This window comes from Xenopus laevis, chromosome 5S (genome assembly GCF_017654675.1).
Source record: "Xenopus laevis strain J_2021 chromosome 5S, Xenopus_laevis_v10.1, whole genome shotgun sequence".
Classification (NCBI taxonomy): Eukaryota; Metazoa; Chordata; class Amphibia; order Anura; family Pipidae; genus Xenopus; species Xenopus laevis.
Window position 1 is genome coordinate 85,906,437 of NC_054380.1, and position 17,055 is coordinate 85,923,491.

Here is a 17,055-nt window from a genome sequence, read left to right on the forward strand (position 1 = left end):
CAAGTAGCTCCGTACAGTCAAAATTATTGCATAGTAAACCAGTTCACACATGTTATTCAAATGAATCAGCTGCGTAACAAGCTTTACTTTAGTGTTATACCATTATGTTTTTTTATGTAAACTGTTTTAAGGGCAAAAATAAGATTTCTTGATATTTCTGAGATGGGAAACAAAATGGTTAAAGTCGCTCTAACCACAACATTTTCCAAAATGTGTCTAGTGCAGGGGAATGCATATTCATGACATTGGTTATATCCATAAGCTCACAGATCTCAAGGGCACTTAGAACTATTTATTTTAAAGCAGCTATTAATGTTATCCTTTATATAGTGCTAACATGACCTGCAACTAGGTGCCAGCTAGTATGTGAGTCTGCAAGTCTGTGTATAGGGCCAAAAATGTTGTTACATAAACTTTCAGAAAAGCTAAAAAGTGTTGAGTTGTAAATGTAGTTCTCCACCTGATATCAGGGGGACTCCGCTTCTGCAGATGCAATCCTGGCCCTTATTCTACCCAAATTGGCCTTTCTGATGCTGCCCCCCACACACAGCCCCCAAACTGTGCTTAAATTTTCAGCGTTGAAGGGGAGATGAGAAGGGGCCACATCGTAGATGCTCAATTTTGAAAACCATTGTGCTGTCATGGAGAACAGCTGCAAGCAAAGTAGTATCAGTAATTATGTATGGGGATTGGGGCAAATGCAAGGCTTTTTTAGCAGGATTTGGGCTCAAGAAAGTTCCTGGCTGAACTTTATCCAAACTCTTAAAATCACATGACTTTAGGTCACACAATTAAAGAAAATGCAGCATTTTTTCCACACTCTACATTCTAAATTAATTTGCATTTGCAAATTTGGGTTCAGAATTCAGCTTTGGGAACGATTTGTTGTTCAGCCAAATTCCCAAAAATCTATCATGAAAATGTTAAAATGCTTGTTTGGCTTTATTGAGCAATTCTCAAAGAAAGCATCTCTCAACACGAAAAATCGACATACTTATTACTTTGTAAACCTGTCAAGTATAAGAAAGCCTATCCTCTAATAAGGATGATGTAAATGATAAGCAGGATATTATTGAAGTAAATCGGATTATCACAGCTACTTCTCCTAATTCTGAGACTAAGGCTAATGTCACACAAAAAAGCAGGTGGAGAGAGAAGCTCCCCTCTGCCGTGTCTCTGCACTGACTGCCTGTGTGTAGACATATAGCTAATAGCCTAAAATCACCAATATCCCCTCCACATGTCTGCACACAGGCCAATGCCATGCCTGTCAGTACAGAGACATGACAGAGTGAAAGGCAGCACAGTGGCTTCTCTCTGCCTGTGGAGAAAATGCAGGTGGTGAGAAGCAGACTTCACCTCGCTTGATATTAGCTTAAGGGTATTCGCGACACTAGTCTGCTTCCCTGTAGGAAATATACCTTTCCAGCTGCATGAGTGAAAGAATGGGTGCCTTTTAATTGCTTTTTTCTTTTAGTTATTGTTAAATTCCAAAATCAATGCCAGCCAGGGTGGCAGCATTTGTATTCTTGAGGGAGACAACTCCATTGACATTGTTTGACATGGAAAAGAGTGTCAGTCTCTAGTGATAAGTAGGTTGACCCAAAATCAGTTGAACACGGTCGTGCCAACAACGTGAGCCCCGAGTGCAGGTTCCGGTGGGTAGTGGGTCAGACATTAAGCAGAGCGCCTTCCCTTTTTTAATGTAAAAAGTGCTGACCCTTCCCCTATGTGTTTAATGCCACCCATACATGTATTATGAAAGGGAAGTCAGATTGGGTGTGGGTTATAAAGCATAAAAACATATAGACAACAAAAAGAATAGAATTTCTTTATTTTGGGACTTTGTAATAATTACATGCCTTATTACCGTATGTGCAAGTATAAACACTACTTGTAGTTTCCAAAAGTCAGGGGTTAATTCATCAAAAAAGAATATATGTAAGTATAATGAAAGATGTGAGGCTTCTGGTGAAGCAAAACTATTTCAGGAGTGCAGTAGTTGTCTCACCAGGAGATGTCACAGGGTTTAGCAGCCTGAACAAACAAACTGGTGACATTTTTACAGATCGTATCCCTTGGCAATACCTCAAGTATGGCACGACTGCATTGCTACCTCCTTTTAAAGCAACACTGGTGCAGGTTTGCAATATAAGTGGTCAGAATTGGCAAGTGTTTTACTGCCATTATTGCCCTGGCTAGTAAACCCTGAACAAACTCCTAGGGTGAAATTAGCATGACTGAACAATTCAGGGTTGAATTCCCTATACAGGATGCCTTTCCAAACAGAAGCCCCTGAAAAACGTACCCTCCTTCCTAGTGTTTCTTGTTTGTAGCACTGGACTCTGGAGATACCGTACACTGTCTCTAACCCTGTGGTGTGTCTTGTTTTCTGCTGTGGACTAGGAACTGCTTTCTCCCTTTAAAAAATGAAAGTTCATTTCAGAAAGTTCTCAGGAGCAATAGACCTTCCCTTGTTAAACATGAATTCAAAGCATAGAACTTGTGTTGAGCATTCTTTCTGCCTATTGTTTATCATGAAAATCTTTGATTTTTTTTTTTTTATATATTTGTTGAGCTAAATACAGAAATACAGGAATCATAGTTACTCCATAGGGCACATTTATGTCCACAAGTGCAATTTTGAGCCCTATCACCATGTTTTATCCCAGATCTCCATCATCAAGGGGACAAAGTGCCTGAATTAACTCAACAGCATGCACATTTCTTCACAGCTGGGATGCAATTTCTTGGAAGTCTGTCTGGCATAATTTCTGGTGTTTAGAATGCGAGTGACTCCTGTACCCTATCTCTATTTAGGCACAAGTGTACTGCGCCTAATAATGCTGAGAGAGAAGGGATCCCTGGAGCTTACTGCATGTTCAGGAGGTAATTCCAGGGTTACCGTGGGTCAAAAAGTAGCACTCGATTTGGAATGAAAGGCAGGAAGGACTGAGCAGATGGCTGACGCAGCAGGTTTTGGCGTGAAATGCTAAATCTTAAGTGTCTGTCAACATCCAAGCAGAGGTAAGGTTTCCGGATGCAGGCATGTCAGGCAGAAGGGGAGAATATTCTTGGCCTGCTTTTCTCTGCAAATTGAGATCCGACTCTTCTGTTCCTAGCCGAAGACAAACATTTAAAAATAATGTATGAATGTATTTGGTTTATTTGCTCCTCTGGAGAGCTAAGAAGAGTGCTATGTATTCTGTAATCGTAGTTTCAAAATGTCACAGTTCAAGAGATCATGTAGTTCACATAAACTTTCTTGCTGTTTACCAAGTGAGTGTCTTAGCTACATACAGCATTTTAGGACAATAATTGAAGTATTCAGAATGTGAGTCCCTACTGTTGATCATAAAGCATCTTAAGTAACTTCATCAAATCTTGAAAGGTTAACAGTGTTCATTATGTTCTTCATTTATTTACTGGATGATTGTAAATGGTGGTTTTAAATAATAAGGAAAATTTCATAGCTAGGAATCGGGTGGTGCTTAAAGTACTGATATTTTTCTTCTCAAGGGTAACAATAATAATTACAATCCGCTTATTGATAAATGCGTGTTTGTAGATTTATTTTGCTGCATGGAGAGGGCTTGGAGGTAGCCAGTATTTAGAAATCCAATGTGTTTGTAAATTTAGGGCTTGTTCACATTTCAATCATTTTATTATCTCTCATGCAGGGAGCTACACGTGCTTTTTGTCACCAACAAATTAGGAGTTAGGAGGCAGAAGTCCCACCCCTTTGCTTTAGACTGTAGTTTACTATTATGTCACATGTGTTCTGTGTGTTTTTAGCATTGCTTTCAGACAAATCAAGTATTTCTACTAGGAAAACAACAGCAAGGAGCTAAATGTGCCAATATTTACTTACTGTGCTGCTTTGTTACAGTCATATTTACCTTTCCAATAAGAATCTAACATAATTTTTGGGGATATACCGTGGGGCATGCAGATGGCACATACGGAAGTAAACTATTTATTTAATTTTTTTAAGGGATGACAATAATCCAAATTACTTCTTACAATAATGTTTTTTTTTTTTTTTTCAAATTGTAAGTTTTATCTGGTAGGGAAAAATTAATTGCAAGATGCTGTATGTGCTAAGATGTATTTACTGGGCTGTGTTGTTGTATTCATGCTTGCCTTTCCTTACCAAACCCAAAGGGATCTCATTTCACTTTACATGTATCTCTAAAAAAGAGTTGGTAATACCCACATGAACTTAAAGGAACAGTAACACCAAAAACTGAAAATATATCAAAGTTATGAAAATATAATGTAGTGTTGACTGGTAAAAGTTGTGTGTTTACTTCAGAAATACAACTATAGTTTGTATAAATAAAGCTGCTGTGTAGCAATGGGAGAAGCACTACATGCCAGAAAAGGGAGAAAAGTCACAGTTTACATTGCAGATAACAGATAAAACACCATTGTATTCTACAGAGTTTTACTGTTATCTGCTAAGTAACTTGTGCCTTTTCTCCCTTTTTCCAGCTTGGATGGCTGACCCCATGACTACACAGTAACTTAGTTATATAAACTAGTGTAGTCTTTAGGAAACACACAGTATATTGTTTATTAATTACTTTAAAATACTTTCATTTTTGGTGTTACTGTTTCGAATGTTCCTGTCTCTAGTGTCTCAGTCTGGCAACTCAGTGATCCAGTAGCATCTGAACTGTTAAAATTTGCTACTTTTAGTTGATACAATTAGTTGATATATTTCTCAGCAGTATCTGTGAAATATTAGCAACTATTGTTTAAATTCTAACAGCTGCCTTTAATGAAACTTAGGGATATAGCTCAGCAGGGCCAAAGATAACAAATGTATCAACTAAGGCAGATTTACTAAGGTTTGAATGGTAACTTCAAACTTTCGAAATGTTTTTTTTGGTCAAAATTCACAATTTCAAGTTTAAAAACACCAACTCGAATTCTAACTTGAATGTGAGATTTATCACACCTCGACCCTGGAAACATACTTTGACACCTAAAACCTGCCAAGTTCATGTAGAAGTCAATGGCAGAGGGGCGTTGAACCATTTGAAGATGTTAATAGCCTTCCTGACATTTGAGATTTTTTTCGGAGAAGAACTCAATTCGAATTCGATTCAAATTTTCGGGTCATTCCTATTCGATCGAATGTTCGACATCGAGTTATTTCATAAATATGCTTCCATTCAAGTTGTGAGTACATTCAAATTTAGAGTTTGACATAATTCACATAACTCTAAAATTTGACCTTTGATAAATAACCCCCTAAATGTATCAATTTAAAATAGTTAAAGATTCAGCAACCCCCCCCCCAAACTGCTTTAGAAGGTGAAAAATTAAACTACAATATTAGAAAAACGGTCACAAATAGAAATTAGTTGGAAAAAGTCTTTATTTCTGGTGAAGAATCTGAACCCAACTGGGTTATGTCCCAGAAGACTAAGGGACCACTGGGACCTTTCAGAACATTGGAGTGATTTACATTTGACTTATCATTTTAAATTTTAGTAAAATGGGCCAAAGCCGTGTAGAAAAAAAGGAAAAGCATCTGCAGTGCAGAGGCTATGTACACATGATGTGCATTCAGTAGAAGCATGAAGAATAACTAAATTCGTTCCCTTAGGCTAATTACATGCCAGAAGGGGGAAAAAATAGCAAAGAATAAAACATGATATTGTGTTCTGTTGTGTTTTTTGTTTTGTTTTGATCTGGAAAACTGAAAAAGCCCCAAGTATGACACCTTCACCGTTATTGATGTAACCCATAACATGACAAGCTCTTTGATCTTGGCTTCCAGCACAGAACAAAGTGTAACCTATGGGTGAATACTGCTTTGAATCTGAGTGACACCATCTGTTGCACAGCTACTTGCACTACTAATGCCTGTTGCAAGAGATATATATATATATATATATATATATATATATATCTATATATATATATATATATATCTATATATATATATATATCTAACCAAAAAAAATAGAAAAAAACGAAAGTACTTGCGGCACATGTTCACAAAAATGAAATCTTTACTCCATCAAAACATTGCTATATATACTAAATATCATATATACTTACCTGAGTTCATTTTGACTGATAGTTTCATTCAACTGAATTAATATTCTAGCAGAAATATATATTCTGTTAATCAAAAACCGATCTGTAACATTCAAAAATTTTCAGATTTTTAAACATAATTTTGAGTGTTGTTTGGCAGCAAAATATTTGCACCTGGATAAATCATTTATTGCTATTAAAGAGAAATGAAGCGCTTCCCTATTTATCCAGTTAGACACGTCTTGTGCTCCCTGGCTTTGATCTGCCCTTCCTACAGACCGCAAGTGCTTTGACTTGCTGAAGGTGTTTTGGAAGCAGCCGAGACACATTCATATCCTCCAGGGTCCATTTAAACTTCTTTTTAATCAGAGTGTATATAGTATTTAGCAACGGTGCTTTCCCACAGGGACAGCTTTCAATTTCTTTTTTTTTTGAATCTCAAAGTGTGTTAATTAGTTTGCAGTAGATACAGTTTTAATATACCCTTAGATACAATAGTGCAGTCCTGTTTAGACATGAAAAAGGCATCTGCTTTCTTTTTGGCTTATCAGTTAAAGTGGACCTGTCACCCAGACACAAAAATCTGTATCATAAAAGTCTTTTTCAAATTAAACATGAAATCCAATTTCTATTTCTTTAAAGCATTCTTAACTGTTGTAAGCTCATTTAAAAATCTCAGCTGTCAATCAAATACTGTTTTGGCATAGAGGTGGGGCAGACAATTACTTTAACTTTCCATTCAGCACTTCACTGCTCCCACGTTCTCTTCACCATTTAATTGTGTAGTCAGGGCATGATGCAAGGCTTGCCTTAATAACAGTGTCCACAAAATGGCTCCTGCCTGTTGGTTATACTTATGAATACCCAGACTGAAGGAAACAAGATTTAAATAATGTATATAGTGTAATTATTATTATTTTATTATGAACATGTATTTATATAGCGCCAACATATTGCGTAGCACTGTAAAGTAAATGTGATTATACAACTACATCACATGAATTACATACATAGAATATATGGAGTAACAAACATCACAATCAATACAGGTACCAAAAGGTGAGGAAGGCCCTATGCATAGGCATACAGTCTAAAGGGAAGGGAGTAATACACAAGGTGTGGGAGTGGGCAAGATCGGATTAAGTGGGTGAGAAATGTGGTATTGTATGTGGTGTTGCGTTTGGTAGTTAAGCAGAGTGAGGGTAGGCTTCTCGAAAAAAGTGCGTTTTCAGAGATTTCTTGAAAGCAGAAAGGTAGGGAGAAAGTCGGACAGACCTTGGGAGAGCGTTCCAGAGGAGGGGTGCAGCCCTTGCAAAGTCTTGAATGCGAGCATGTGAGGAGGTAATAGGAGAAGAGTTGAGTAGCAGGTCAGTAGAGGAGCGTAGTAAGCGGTTGGGTGAGTATATAGAGATTAGTTAAGAGATGTAGGGTGGGGCAGAGTTATGAAGTGCTTTGAAAGTCAGTGTCATTAATTTGAATTTGATTCTGAAAGGTAATGGAAGCCAGTGCAGGGATTGACAGAATGGCGAGGCAGAGGAGGAGCGGTTGCTGAGGTGTATGAGCCTGGCAGCAGTGTTCATTATGGACTGGAGAGGTGACAGTCTCTGGAGGGGGAGGCCAATTAAAAGAGAGTTACAGTAGTCTAGACGCGATATGATGAGAGAGTGAATAAGAATTTTGGCAGCGTCTTGGGTGATAAATGATCGTATTTTGGATATGTTCCTTAGGTGGAAGTGACATGATTTAATAAGTGACTGGATATGGGGAGTGAATGACAGGGCAGAATCTAGGATAACCCCAAGGCACCGGGCCTGGGGAGAGGGGGTGATAGTGGAATTGTTAACTATGATGGATACTTCGGGGATGCTACTGGTGTTAGTTGGAGGAAAGAGAACCATTTCAGTTTTAGAGAGGTTTAATTTAAGGTAGCGTTGCGACATCCAGGTAGAGATAGCGGACAGGCAGGAGGAGACGTGAGTTAGGAGTTCTGGGTTGAGATCAGGAGATGAGAGATAGATCTGAGTATCGTCAGCATAGAGGTGGTAGTGGAAACCATAAGAATTTATTAATTTGCCAAGGGAGGAAGTATAGAGGGAGAATAGTAATGGTCCCAGGACAGAGCCTTGAGGAACTCCAACAGAAAGAGGTAGGGGAGAAGATGCTACTCCATTGTAGGAGACACTGAAGGAACAATTGGTGATGTAAGAAGAGAACCAGGACAGGGCTGTGTCATGAAGGCCAAGCGAATGGAGGGACTGGAGGAGGAGAGGGTGATCTACAGTGTCAAATGCGGATGAGAGATCAAGCAGTATTAGTAGTGAGAAGTGATTGTTGGCTTTAGCAGTTAAAAGGTCATTAGTTAGTCGAGTCAGGGCAGTTTCCGTGGAGTGTTGTGGCTTAAAACCAGATTGTAGGGGGTCCAGCAGGTTATTATCAGAGAGGAATGAGGTTAGTCGGTTGTAGACTAGGCGCTCAAGTAGTTTAGAGATGAAAGGTAGCAGAGAGATAGGTCGGAGGTTGTCAAGATTGGAGGGATCAAGAGAGGTTTTTTTCAGAATGGGGGTGACAAGAGCATGTTTTAGTTGAGAAGGAAACAGTCCAGTTGAGAGCGAAAGATTAAATAGGTGAGTTAAGGCTTTGATTAGACAAGGATTGGTATTGCGGAGAACTTTTGAGGGAATTGGATCAAGCGGGCAGGTGGTAAGGTGAGAAGAGGCCAGAAGCTTTGAGACTTCCTCATCAGTGACAGGGGTGAAGGAGCACAGTAGTGTGGGAGTGTGGAGGGAGGGTGGTGGAAGTCTACGGGGGTTGAGTAGTGTAATGTCCCTTCTGATAGTGTCAATTTTGTTTTTGAAGTGCTCAGCAATATCTTGAGCAGAGACAGATGTGCATGGAGGGGGTGGAGAAGGGGAAAGGAGAGTGTTAAAGGTGGAGAAAAGTTGTGCTGTTTTTTTAGAAAGGGAGTTAATGAGTGAAGTAAAGTATGTTTGTTTGGCTTGGAAGAGGCTGGTGTTAAAGGAGTGCAGGGCAGATTTGTAGCTCCAAAAGTCTGATTCTGAACGGGATTTGCGCCAGCGACGCTCAAGTGCACGTGAGTGTCTTTGGAGCGCTTTTGTATGAGCAGTATGCCACGGTTGAAGTGGTTTGGGTCTAGAACGTTTAGTTTTTATAGTAGCAAGCTCATTTAGGGCAGTGGTGAGAGTACTATAGTAGACAGAGGTAGCCACATTAGGACATGAGATGGCTGAGATATTAGAGTGAAGAGAGTCAAAGGAAGAAGAGAGATGTGACACGTCTACAGCTTGCAAGTCACGGTAAGTACGTGTTTGGGGAATAGCAGGGGGTGAGGAGGGAGTTAGTGAGAGTTGAAATGTGAGCATATTGTGATCAGAGAGGGGAAATGGTGAGTTAGTAAAATTGGTGGTTGAACAGAGTCTTGTAAATATGAGATCCAGAGCATTACCATTGGAGTGAGAGGGGGGGTCTGAGCACAAAGATAAGGCTAGGGAGGAGGTTAGTGAAAGAAGTTTAGAGACAGAAGAGTTGTTAATGTTGTTAACGGGTATATTAAATTAAAGTTATATGTGCTTGACTAATGTGATAAAATAGGATTTTGAATAATTGTTTTGGGTGACGGGTTCCCTTTAAATTACCTTAGTTGTTCATCATGAGATGAGTTTTAGACTGAACAGTCCTTCATTGCCTTACATAATTCTGAGGTAACTAGCTATCATTCAAGGGCCATATGGGCAACCTCCGGAGCAAGACTCCTTGGCATTGGTAATATCGAAACCATTGAGGTGCTATCTATCCCGCTAAAATTTTTTAATGTATTTATTTTTATTTATGTATTTATTTTTAGGAATCCACCGCAGTGGGTTGTAACCAGCTTGTTAAAGCCACTAAAAAAAATCAATGAGCATAAGAGTGGGCTTATTTGTCTGTAACCACACAGCATGTGTTATCTGAATCTTGAACAGTGCAGACTTATAAGCTGCTTGTGGGTTCTCAGATGTTTAATTTTACAAACACATCTGCCAAGACCTAAAATTATGGTGTGACCTAAAAATGACCATGGTTTGGTTCCCAGGAGGTTAACATCTCTCCAAGGGATGAGTATGCCTAAAAACACATTTGATGTGCAGCTAAACATTACTTAAATTATAGCTAAAAGGCAAATGCTAACTGTTGTCTGACAAATTTTTTAAATTGTGAGTAACCAGCCAGCCAGGTTTAAGCAATCAAGCTGTTTTGTATAGAAAAATAACATATTTAGTTTTTTTTATTTTACCATGCAGTGCTGGCCGAGATTTATGATGTTTATTCTACAACCAAAATTTCTAAGGAGGACCATTGTGCTTTCCTCCTCAGCTCATGTTCTTAGAAGTCTTATTAATCTTTCTTCATGCCCAGTAAGCCAGCAACATTTTTAAAACATTTAGCATTCCTTTTGCGTTAACCATGCCTGATCAGCTATGCACTTTTGCGGTAAGCTGCTGTAGGTTTGACTACATCCACAGTAATTAACCTTTCACTGAAATATTTGTTAAGTAGCTAATGCCTGAAAAATAATGTTGAGTGATGGATCTGTTGTTTGTTGTACTCTGCAAGCTTAATTGGTAAAAAATACATTGTAAACTTTGGCTCATGAACTGGAACTCTTGTATTCTGGCCATGTTGTATTCTAGTAGCCAGACACAACAGGGAGCACATTTCGAGCTGTATTAAGGTTCAGCTCTGAACTTCACAGAAACTTCTGCCCAGTGTCCTGTGCACTCAGCTCATGGACCTTTCAATTGTAGTGAAGTCTGGCTATTTATTTATGTAGTACATGGCAGTCTATGGTTGTGATATCCTCTAAATATCAGTAATCTAAAAAAAAAACTTGACTGTTTGTCCAACAGAGTTTTGCCTAACTCAGTCTTTCATTTTATCCCCTCCCAGATCAAAGACCAACTTCAAGAAGAAGTGCAGTCCCCAGTGTCTCAGCTTGCTACAAAGGTATGTTTGTTGTCCCTTTTATTCTATGGCATAGTTTTACTTCCTGTAAAACCATTTCTAAGGATCATTTCTAAGCAACACACCTTGATAAATTCGCCATTTATTTTTCACAGCTTTTTACAAGAATAATAAATAGGCCCCTTACTGTTACACGTGTACCTGGAATTCTGTGGAGAAGGGACAGTCTCTGTGCCTAATAAATACAGGACATTGTGTTTAATGCCTTCTTAAGCCATTAGTATCCAGGGTAGACAAAGTAGAAATACATTACCACCATATTTGTGAGATCAGATCTCTGGTTACTATGTATTATTTAGTTTGAAAGGTGCTCTGAGGTAAAGCCATCTCAATGTACACAAGGAGGCCTTGTCCCAGTAGGTTTGGTTACCTGAGAGTTATTGAATCCCTCTGCACCTTTTTTTTTTTTTATCTTGTAGTTTTATCAAAAGCTTTTCTTTTTTTATTCCCTTCCTGAGCTTTCTCCCTTAACTCTTGCTTCACTGTCACTATACTATTTTGGGCTGAATGTTTGTGCCATAATTTATCTTAGATTGTAAGCAAAATAAAGTTATAATTACAATAAAAAATAATAATTAGAATTTACTTTTCCCTCTGTGTGCTAAGTTTAGGGCCATGGCACACAGTGCTACTTACGCTATATCTATTAACATTCAGATGAACCGGAGTGCACACCCATTACTAGTGCAGAAAAACACGCACAGGTTAGAAACCAAATACAACACTTAGGGGCCAATTCACCAAGCTCGAGTGAAGGATTCGAAGTAAAAAAACTTCGAATTTCAAGTAGTTTTTTGTGCTCCTCGACTATCGAATTGGCGTAAATTCGCCTGAGTAGAATGATTCGAATAGATCGAGCGCAAAAACGCTGCGACTATTCGCCATTCGATAGACGAAGTACTGGATCGAGCGCAAAAACGCTGCGACTATTCGCCCATTCGATAGTCAAAGTACTGTCTCTTTTAAAAATACTTTGGCTGCCTACTTCGCCACCTAAAACCTACCGAATTGCTTTAAAAGCCTATGGGAAAGTCCCACAGGCTTGTTTTCCAAGTTTTTGATCGAATAAAAAGGCATTCGAGCGAATATTCGATGGAGCGCCTATTCGCCAATTCGGCTATTCGCCAATTCGACTATTCGCCAGCACGTAATTTCGCCCGAATTGCCTATTCGATTCTATTCCCCAGTCGAATTTCGAGGGATTTAACCCCTCGAAATTCGACCCTTGATGAATTTGCCCCTACATATTTAACACATTGACAAACAATCTAATGAAAGTAGTTTCATTTTTATCACAGGCATAATTAACAGATATCAGAATCCAAGGATGCCATAGAACCAATAGGGGCTCATAACTCAAAAACTTTTCTTGCTCATTACAAGCTAACCTACTAGATTAAACTGACTATCCACAGCTGTAGAAACAAATGTGCTTTGTAAGTATACAAAGGTACTCCCTTCTCTGGGGGATGCTTATTTCTTAAGTTCATCCTTGGTTAAGCCAAGCAATTATCCTGTCATGTTTTGTAATAATTTGTTCATACCGTTCAGACAGTAGTAAGGACATCTTGACCTGATTATCCAAAATACTCAAGGGTATTCCAGATAATGGATCTTTCTGTAATTTGGATCTTCATATCGTAATTTTACTAGAAAATCATGTAAACATTAAATAAACCCAATAGGCTTCCAATAAGCATTAATTATATTTTAGTTTGAATCAAGTACAAGGTACTGTTTTATTATTACACAGAAAGCATATAATTTTTAAAAATTTGCATTATTTGATTATAGTGGAGTCTATGGGAGACAGCGTTTCCATAATTCCAGGCTTTCTGGATAATGGGTTTCCGGATAACGGATCCAGTACCTGTACCTGTAAATGGGTTGTTTAGACAAATAAGTGTTTTACATATGAGCTGCTTGGTGCAGTATATTTTTATAGAGAACTGCAATGTTCAGGGGTAAACTCACTTTTCATGTCTAAGAAGCTCCCTACAACATGAGCAATAAGTGCTATTGCTCTGAGCTGAACAGTCCATGCACCTTAAAGGGCAAGACAACCCTAATAAACATGAATCTTAAAAGTGTTAGCCTTGCACTGAAGTCTGCAGTGCTGCTGAGTCTTCTTAGTCCTACACAATTTCACAGCAACACAGCCATCCATTATTTGCACAATAAAAAGTCCCATAATGCAGCGGATTTAGACAAGACCAAGACAGGGATTCTTGTGCAGAATAATCCTAGATGAGATTAGCGCATGCTCAGATGGCACCTTATCCAATGCATTGATAAGGTGCCCATCTTTGTGATGCTATGTTGGGAACAATGCCACCTGCAACAAAGAAAGCAGCAGAAGTTTTAGTCAGCAAATTATAAATAAAGTAAGATCTATACAGCAATACAAATTTAGCAGTTGGAACATCAATAAATCTGCTTTAGGGGTTTCCTTGTCCTTTAAACCTATGCATACACAGGTAAATGTAGATCTTGTTAATCTTTATACAGGAATTGGACCTGGAGTTTTCCGGATAAGGAACCTTTCCTAATTTGGATCTTCATACCTTGTCTACTAGAAAATCATGTAAACATTAAATAAACCCAATAGGCTGGTTTTGCTTCCAATAAGGATTAATTATATCTTAGTATTATAATTATATCAAGTGCAATGTACTGTTTTATTATTACAGAGAAATTTGGATTATTTGGATAAAATGGAGTCTATGGGAGACGGCCTTTCCGTAATTCTGAGCATTCCGGATAATGGGGTTCCGGATAACAGATCCCATACCTGTACATGCACAGATACATGTTTCTTTCAATAATGAAAAAAATCCCAAGGGGAGCTTTATTGCCTTTGGTCAGATACATCAGCCAGCCCCTCCTTCCTGTAGCAAAACAGGAAATACTCTGTCTGATCAGGGCTACGGACACTGAATTTATGCATACCTCCCAACATTTTGGAAGTAAAAAGAGGCACGTAGTGCAGCAGGGTTTTTTTTACCACTCCCCTTTCTGTGACCACACCCCCTAATTACCATTGTTAATTTTTTAATTGTTAATTTTACAAAATTTGGCAGGTTATGAAAGTTTGAAAATACTTCTCCTTATCTTAACAGTTTTTTTGTGTCTCAAAATTGTTATAAAGTATCTTATTTGCACCTGTTAGCTGTTCTGTGCTCTTTGCTAAAAGCCAATTAAGTTAGAAACTTTGTTTTTTTTCTGGCTGTTCAGTGCAGAGAAAGTAGGGACTTTACAGTACCTGGGGGGACTGCAGGTTGAGCTGTCAAAAGAGGGACTGTCCCTGCAAAAAAGGGACAGTTGGGAGGTATGTTTATGATCTAAAATAAAGGGCACTGGTAACCATTGTTCTGAAAGACAAAGCCATATATGCATGGGATGTACCTAAAATGTATTCTTCCTGTAATCTGTATGCATTGATGTTTAAAATCAAAATGTGTGGTTTAGTTTTGTCTATGCAGCAAATTATAAAACAGGAGCTAAGAATTTCATTGATTTTTTTCAGTCTCCGCATACACCCAGGCATTCCAGACATTTATACCATGTTCTACTAATTCATCTTTAACAAAATTATAAAGTATTACTGATTTCATGGTCATATCAAACGCCCTGATACCTGAGGCAGTATTCCCAGCCACTCTTATGGTCCATTTGCAGTCGCCTTCATATACATGTCTGTGTAGTGTGTGTCAGAAAAACCTCTTTGTCGCTGTATTCACTAGTATGGATTCAACCAAATCCCTGTATTTTCTTTTTTAAATTAAAGAGTTTGGTTCAGGACATGTATAAATGTGAGTGACAAATTTTCTGTATAACAAAAGGCTTAGTTGTTGGGATCTAAGAGCCTAGCAGCACACTCCCCTGCTGCAGAATACTCTTCCCTTTACTTGTCACTTGGATGGCCAGCAACCTGGAGGATTCCTGAGCTTGCACCAAAGCCACCAATAAATGCTGGGAATTGCAACTGCTGAACCATGCACAGTCCTAATGTTCTGTGATTGAGAAAATCTAGATTGTGGCAGGACATGGTGGAGGAACACTGTATTGGACTTGGCTGAGGGCCAGAAAACTGTATATTGCTGGATGGCTACGAAAGATTGGAGAGTGTTATGACATTCATTCTTTTTACCAAAAATATTTTGCTGTTGTTTACAGCTGAAAAGCTACATAGCACTTTCTAACACACTTATTCTATTTCTTACCTTTACTGAGGGGCAGCATACTGAGGGAACCATTTACTTTAATGCATGTAATGATTCAGATTCCAGTTACAGTGAAAACTCCATTTTAAAACCCCTGATTTTAAGTTTTTCCGCATTTTACACTTGGTTTTGTGGTCCCACCAATATATAATGTTTTTCCCTGATTTTAAATTTTCCTAGATTTTAAACCATTGTTTTCTGGTCCCCTGAAAAAGTTTACTGTATTTGAAGTAGGGTTGCCATCTTTTCTGACGGTAGAGACCGGGCAGGGGGCCGTGACGTGGAAGGGGGGCCGTGACGGAGGGGGACGGGCTGTGCCATCAGGGGGCATGGCTTTAGCTCGCCGATTGCTGTGTCAATCATGGGGAATCCTGCCGGTTTTCCTAATTTGGGTTTTGACCCGGGCAGCCCTTCAAACTACCTGGATGTCCTGGTCAAAACCGGACAGGTGGCAACCCTAATTTGCAGCGTTTGCAACCTTTTTCTAGCATAGCCCCAGGCTGAGCTGTATAGTTGCAGAGCAGCAGAGGAGGAGTGAATCCCAAAGGCAGCAGAAAGTTCACTAATTCATTGTTTGTCAGATCAGTTCCCAGCTGTTCACTCAAGGTTAAATTAGTGCAGTCTTATCGGCAAACCTTAATCTATCACACCGCAGGATAAAACAGTGCTTGTGTGGGAGAATCATTCCATTTATTAAAGAGGGTCATGTTGACCTAAGGTTGCCACCTTTTCATTTGGGGGAAAACAGGCTGGAGGGCAGATGACCTCCGGGGAGGGGCTATCCGGGTTAAATCCGGACAAGTGTCAACCCTGTGTTGACTCTTTTCAAGTCAAAACCTTCAGGATAAGAAGCATTGATATGTGTATGGAAAGGTGATGTTTGTACTCCCCAACAGCTCAATACAGCACAGAGATGTAAATTTTTAAATAAATAATAAATGAAAGTGGAAGGTTTAATTTTATTTTCTGTCTGAAAAACAATTGATAAGATTCTTATTAGTGATATTTGGATAATTATTTATTTATATAGCGCCAACCTATGTCAGTCTTTTACAGAAATTATGCTTTACAAGTGGACAGGGTAATAGAAGTTGATAGGATCATTGCTAAACTGGTGTTTTGCTTTAAATTAAAGGATTAGACACAATGAAATATTAGCCATGCCATTTTATAATAGAACTACACTATATAATACATGCCCTTCTGTCTTTTTTTTAATTCTGATACCTGTATATTCATTTCAAAAGATTTTGATTTTGCTACTGCTTAAAAATATGTATTTCACTGAAGGTTTAATTGATGAGAAGCCACTAACTGTGTGCAATCTGATTGATTTTGTGTTGAAAAAAAAAAAACAGGTCAAACTAATTGTTGCAGTTCAACCCAGACTTTCAAATAGATCGAATAGAAAACAATAATACATCAAATTTCATATTGGACCGCTTCCATTCTATGTAGTATTTAACATAGTAGCTTACACTAGATAACCAAAAATCTTGAGAAAGTGAAGTGCACAAGAAAAGGGGATGAAATTCCCCCGCCTAGTGCATTAATTTAAGGCCAAATTATTCACATTGCACCCATGCCACTGCATGTAACTATTATTTTGTCTCTATACCCTGAATTATCCTCTGTCTGCACTCATTGAGTGAAAATAAAAAGTGCTAAATTGTCATAGGTTGTAACTCATAGCAACCAACCAGTTGTTGCATCTGCCTCTTCCTGCTAATAGGTTGGTATGGTTTACCAGACTTGTAAA

The 17,055-nt window shown here is 38.6% G+C and overlaps 1 protein-coding gene across 2 annotated transcripts in view; it reads left to right on the plus strand.

Annotated features, from left to right (window-relative positions):
* tdrp.S (testis development related protein S homeolog) overlaps positions 1–17,055 on the plus strand; it is a 67,483-nt gene that overhangs the window by 29,090 nt on the left and 21,338 nt on the right. For both annotated transcript variants that reach the window (XM_018265574.2, XM_041564738.1), the window contains one exon: positions 10,999–11,055. In XM_018265574.2, coding sequence (XP_018121063.1) covers positions 10,999–11,055 — 57 coding nt within the window. The remainder of the gene's footprint in view (positions 1–10,998; positions 11,056–17,055) is intronic.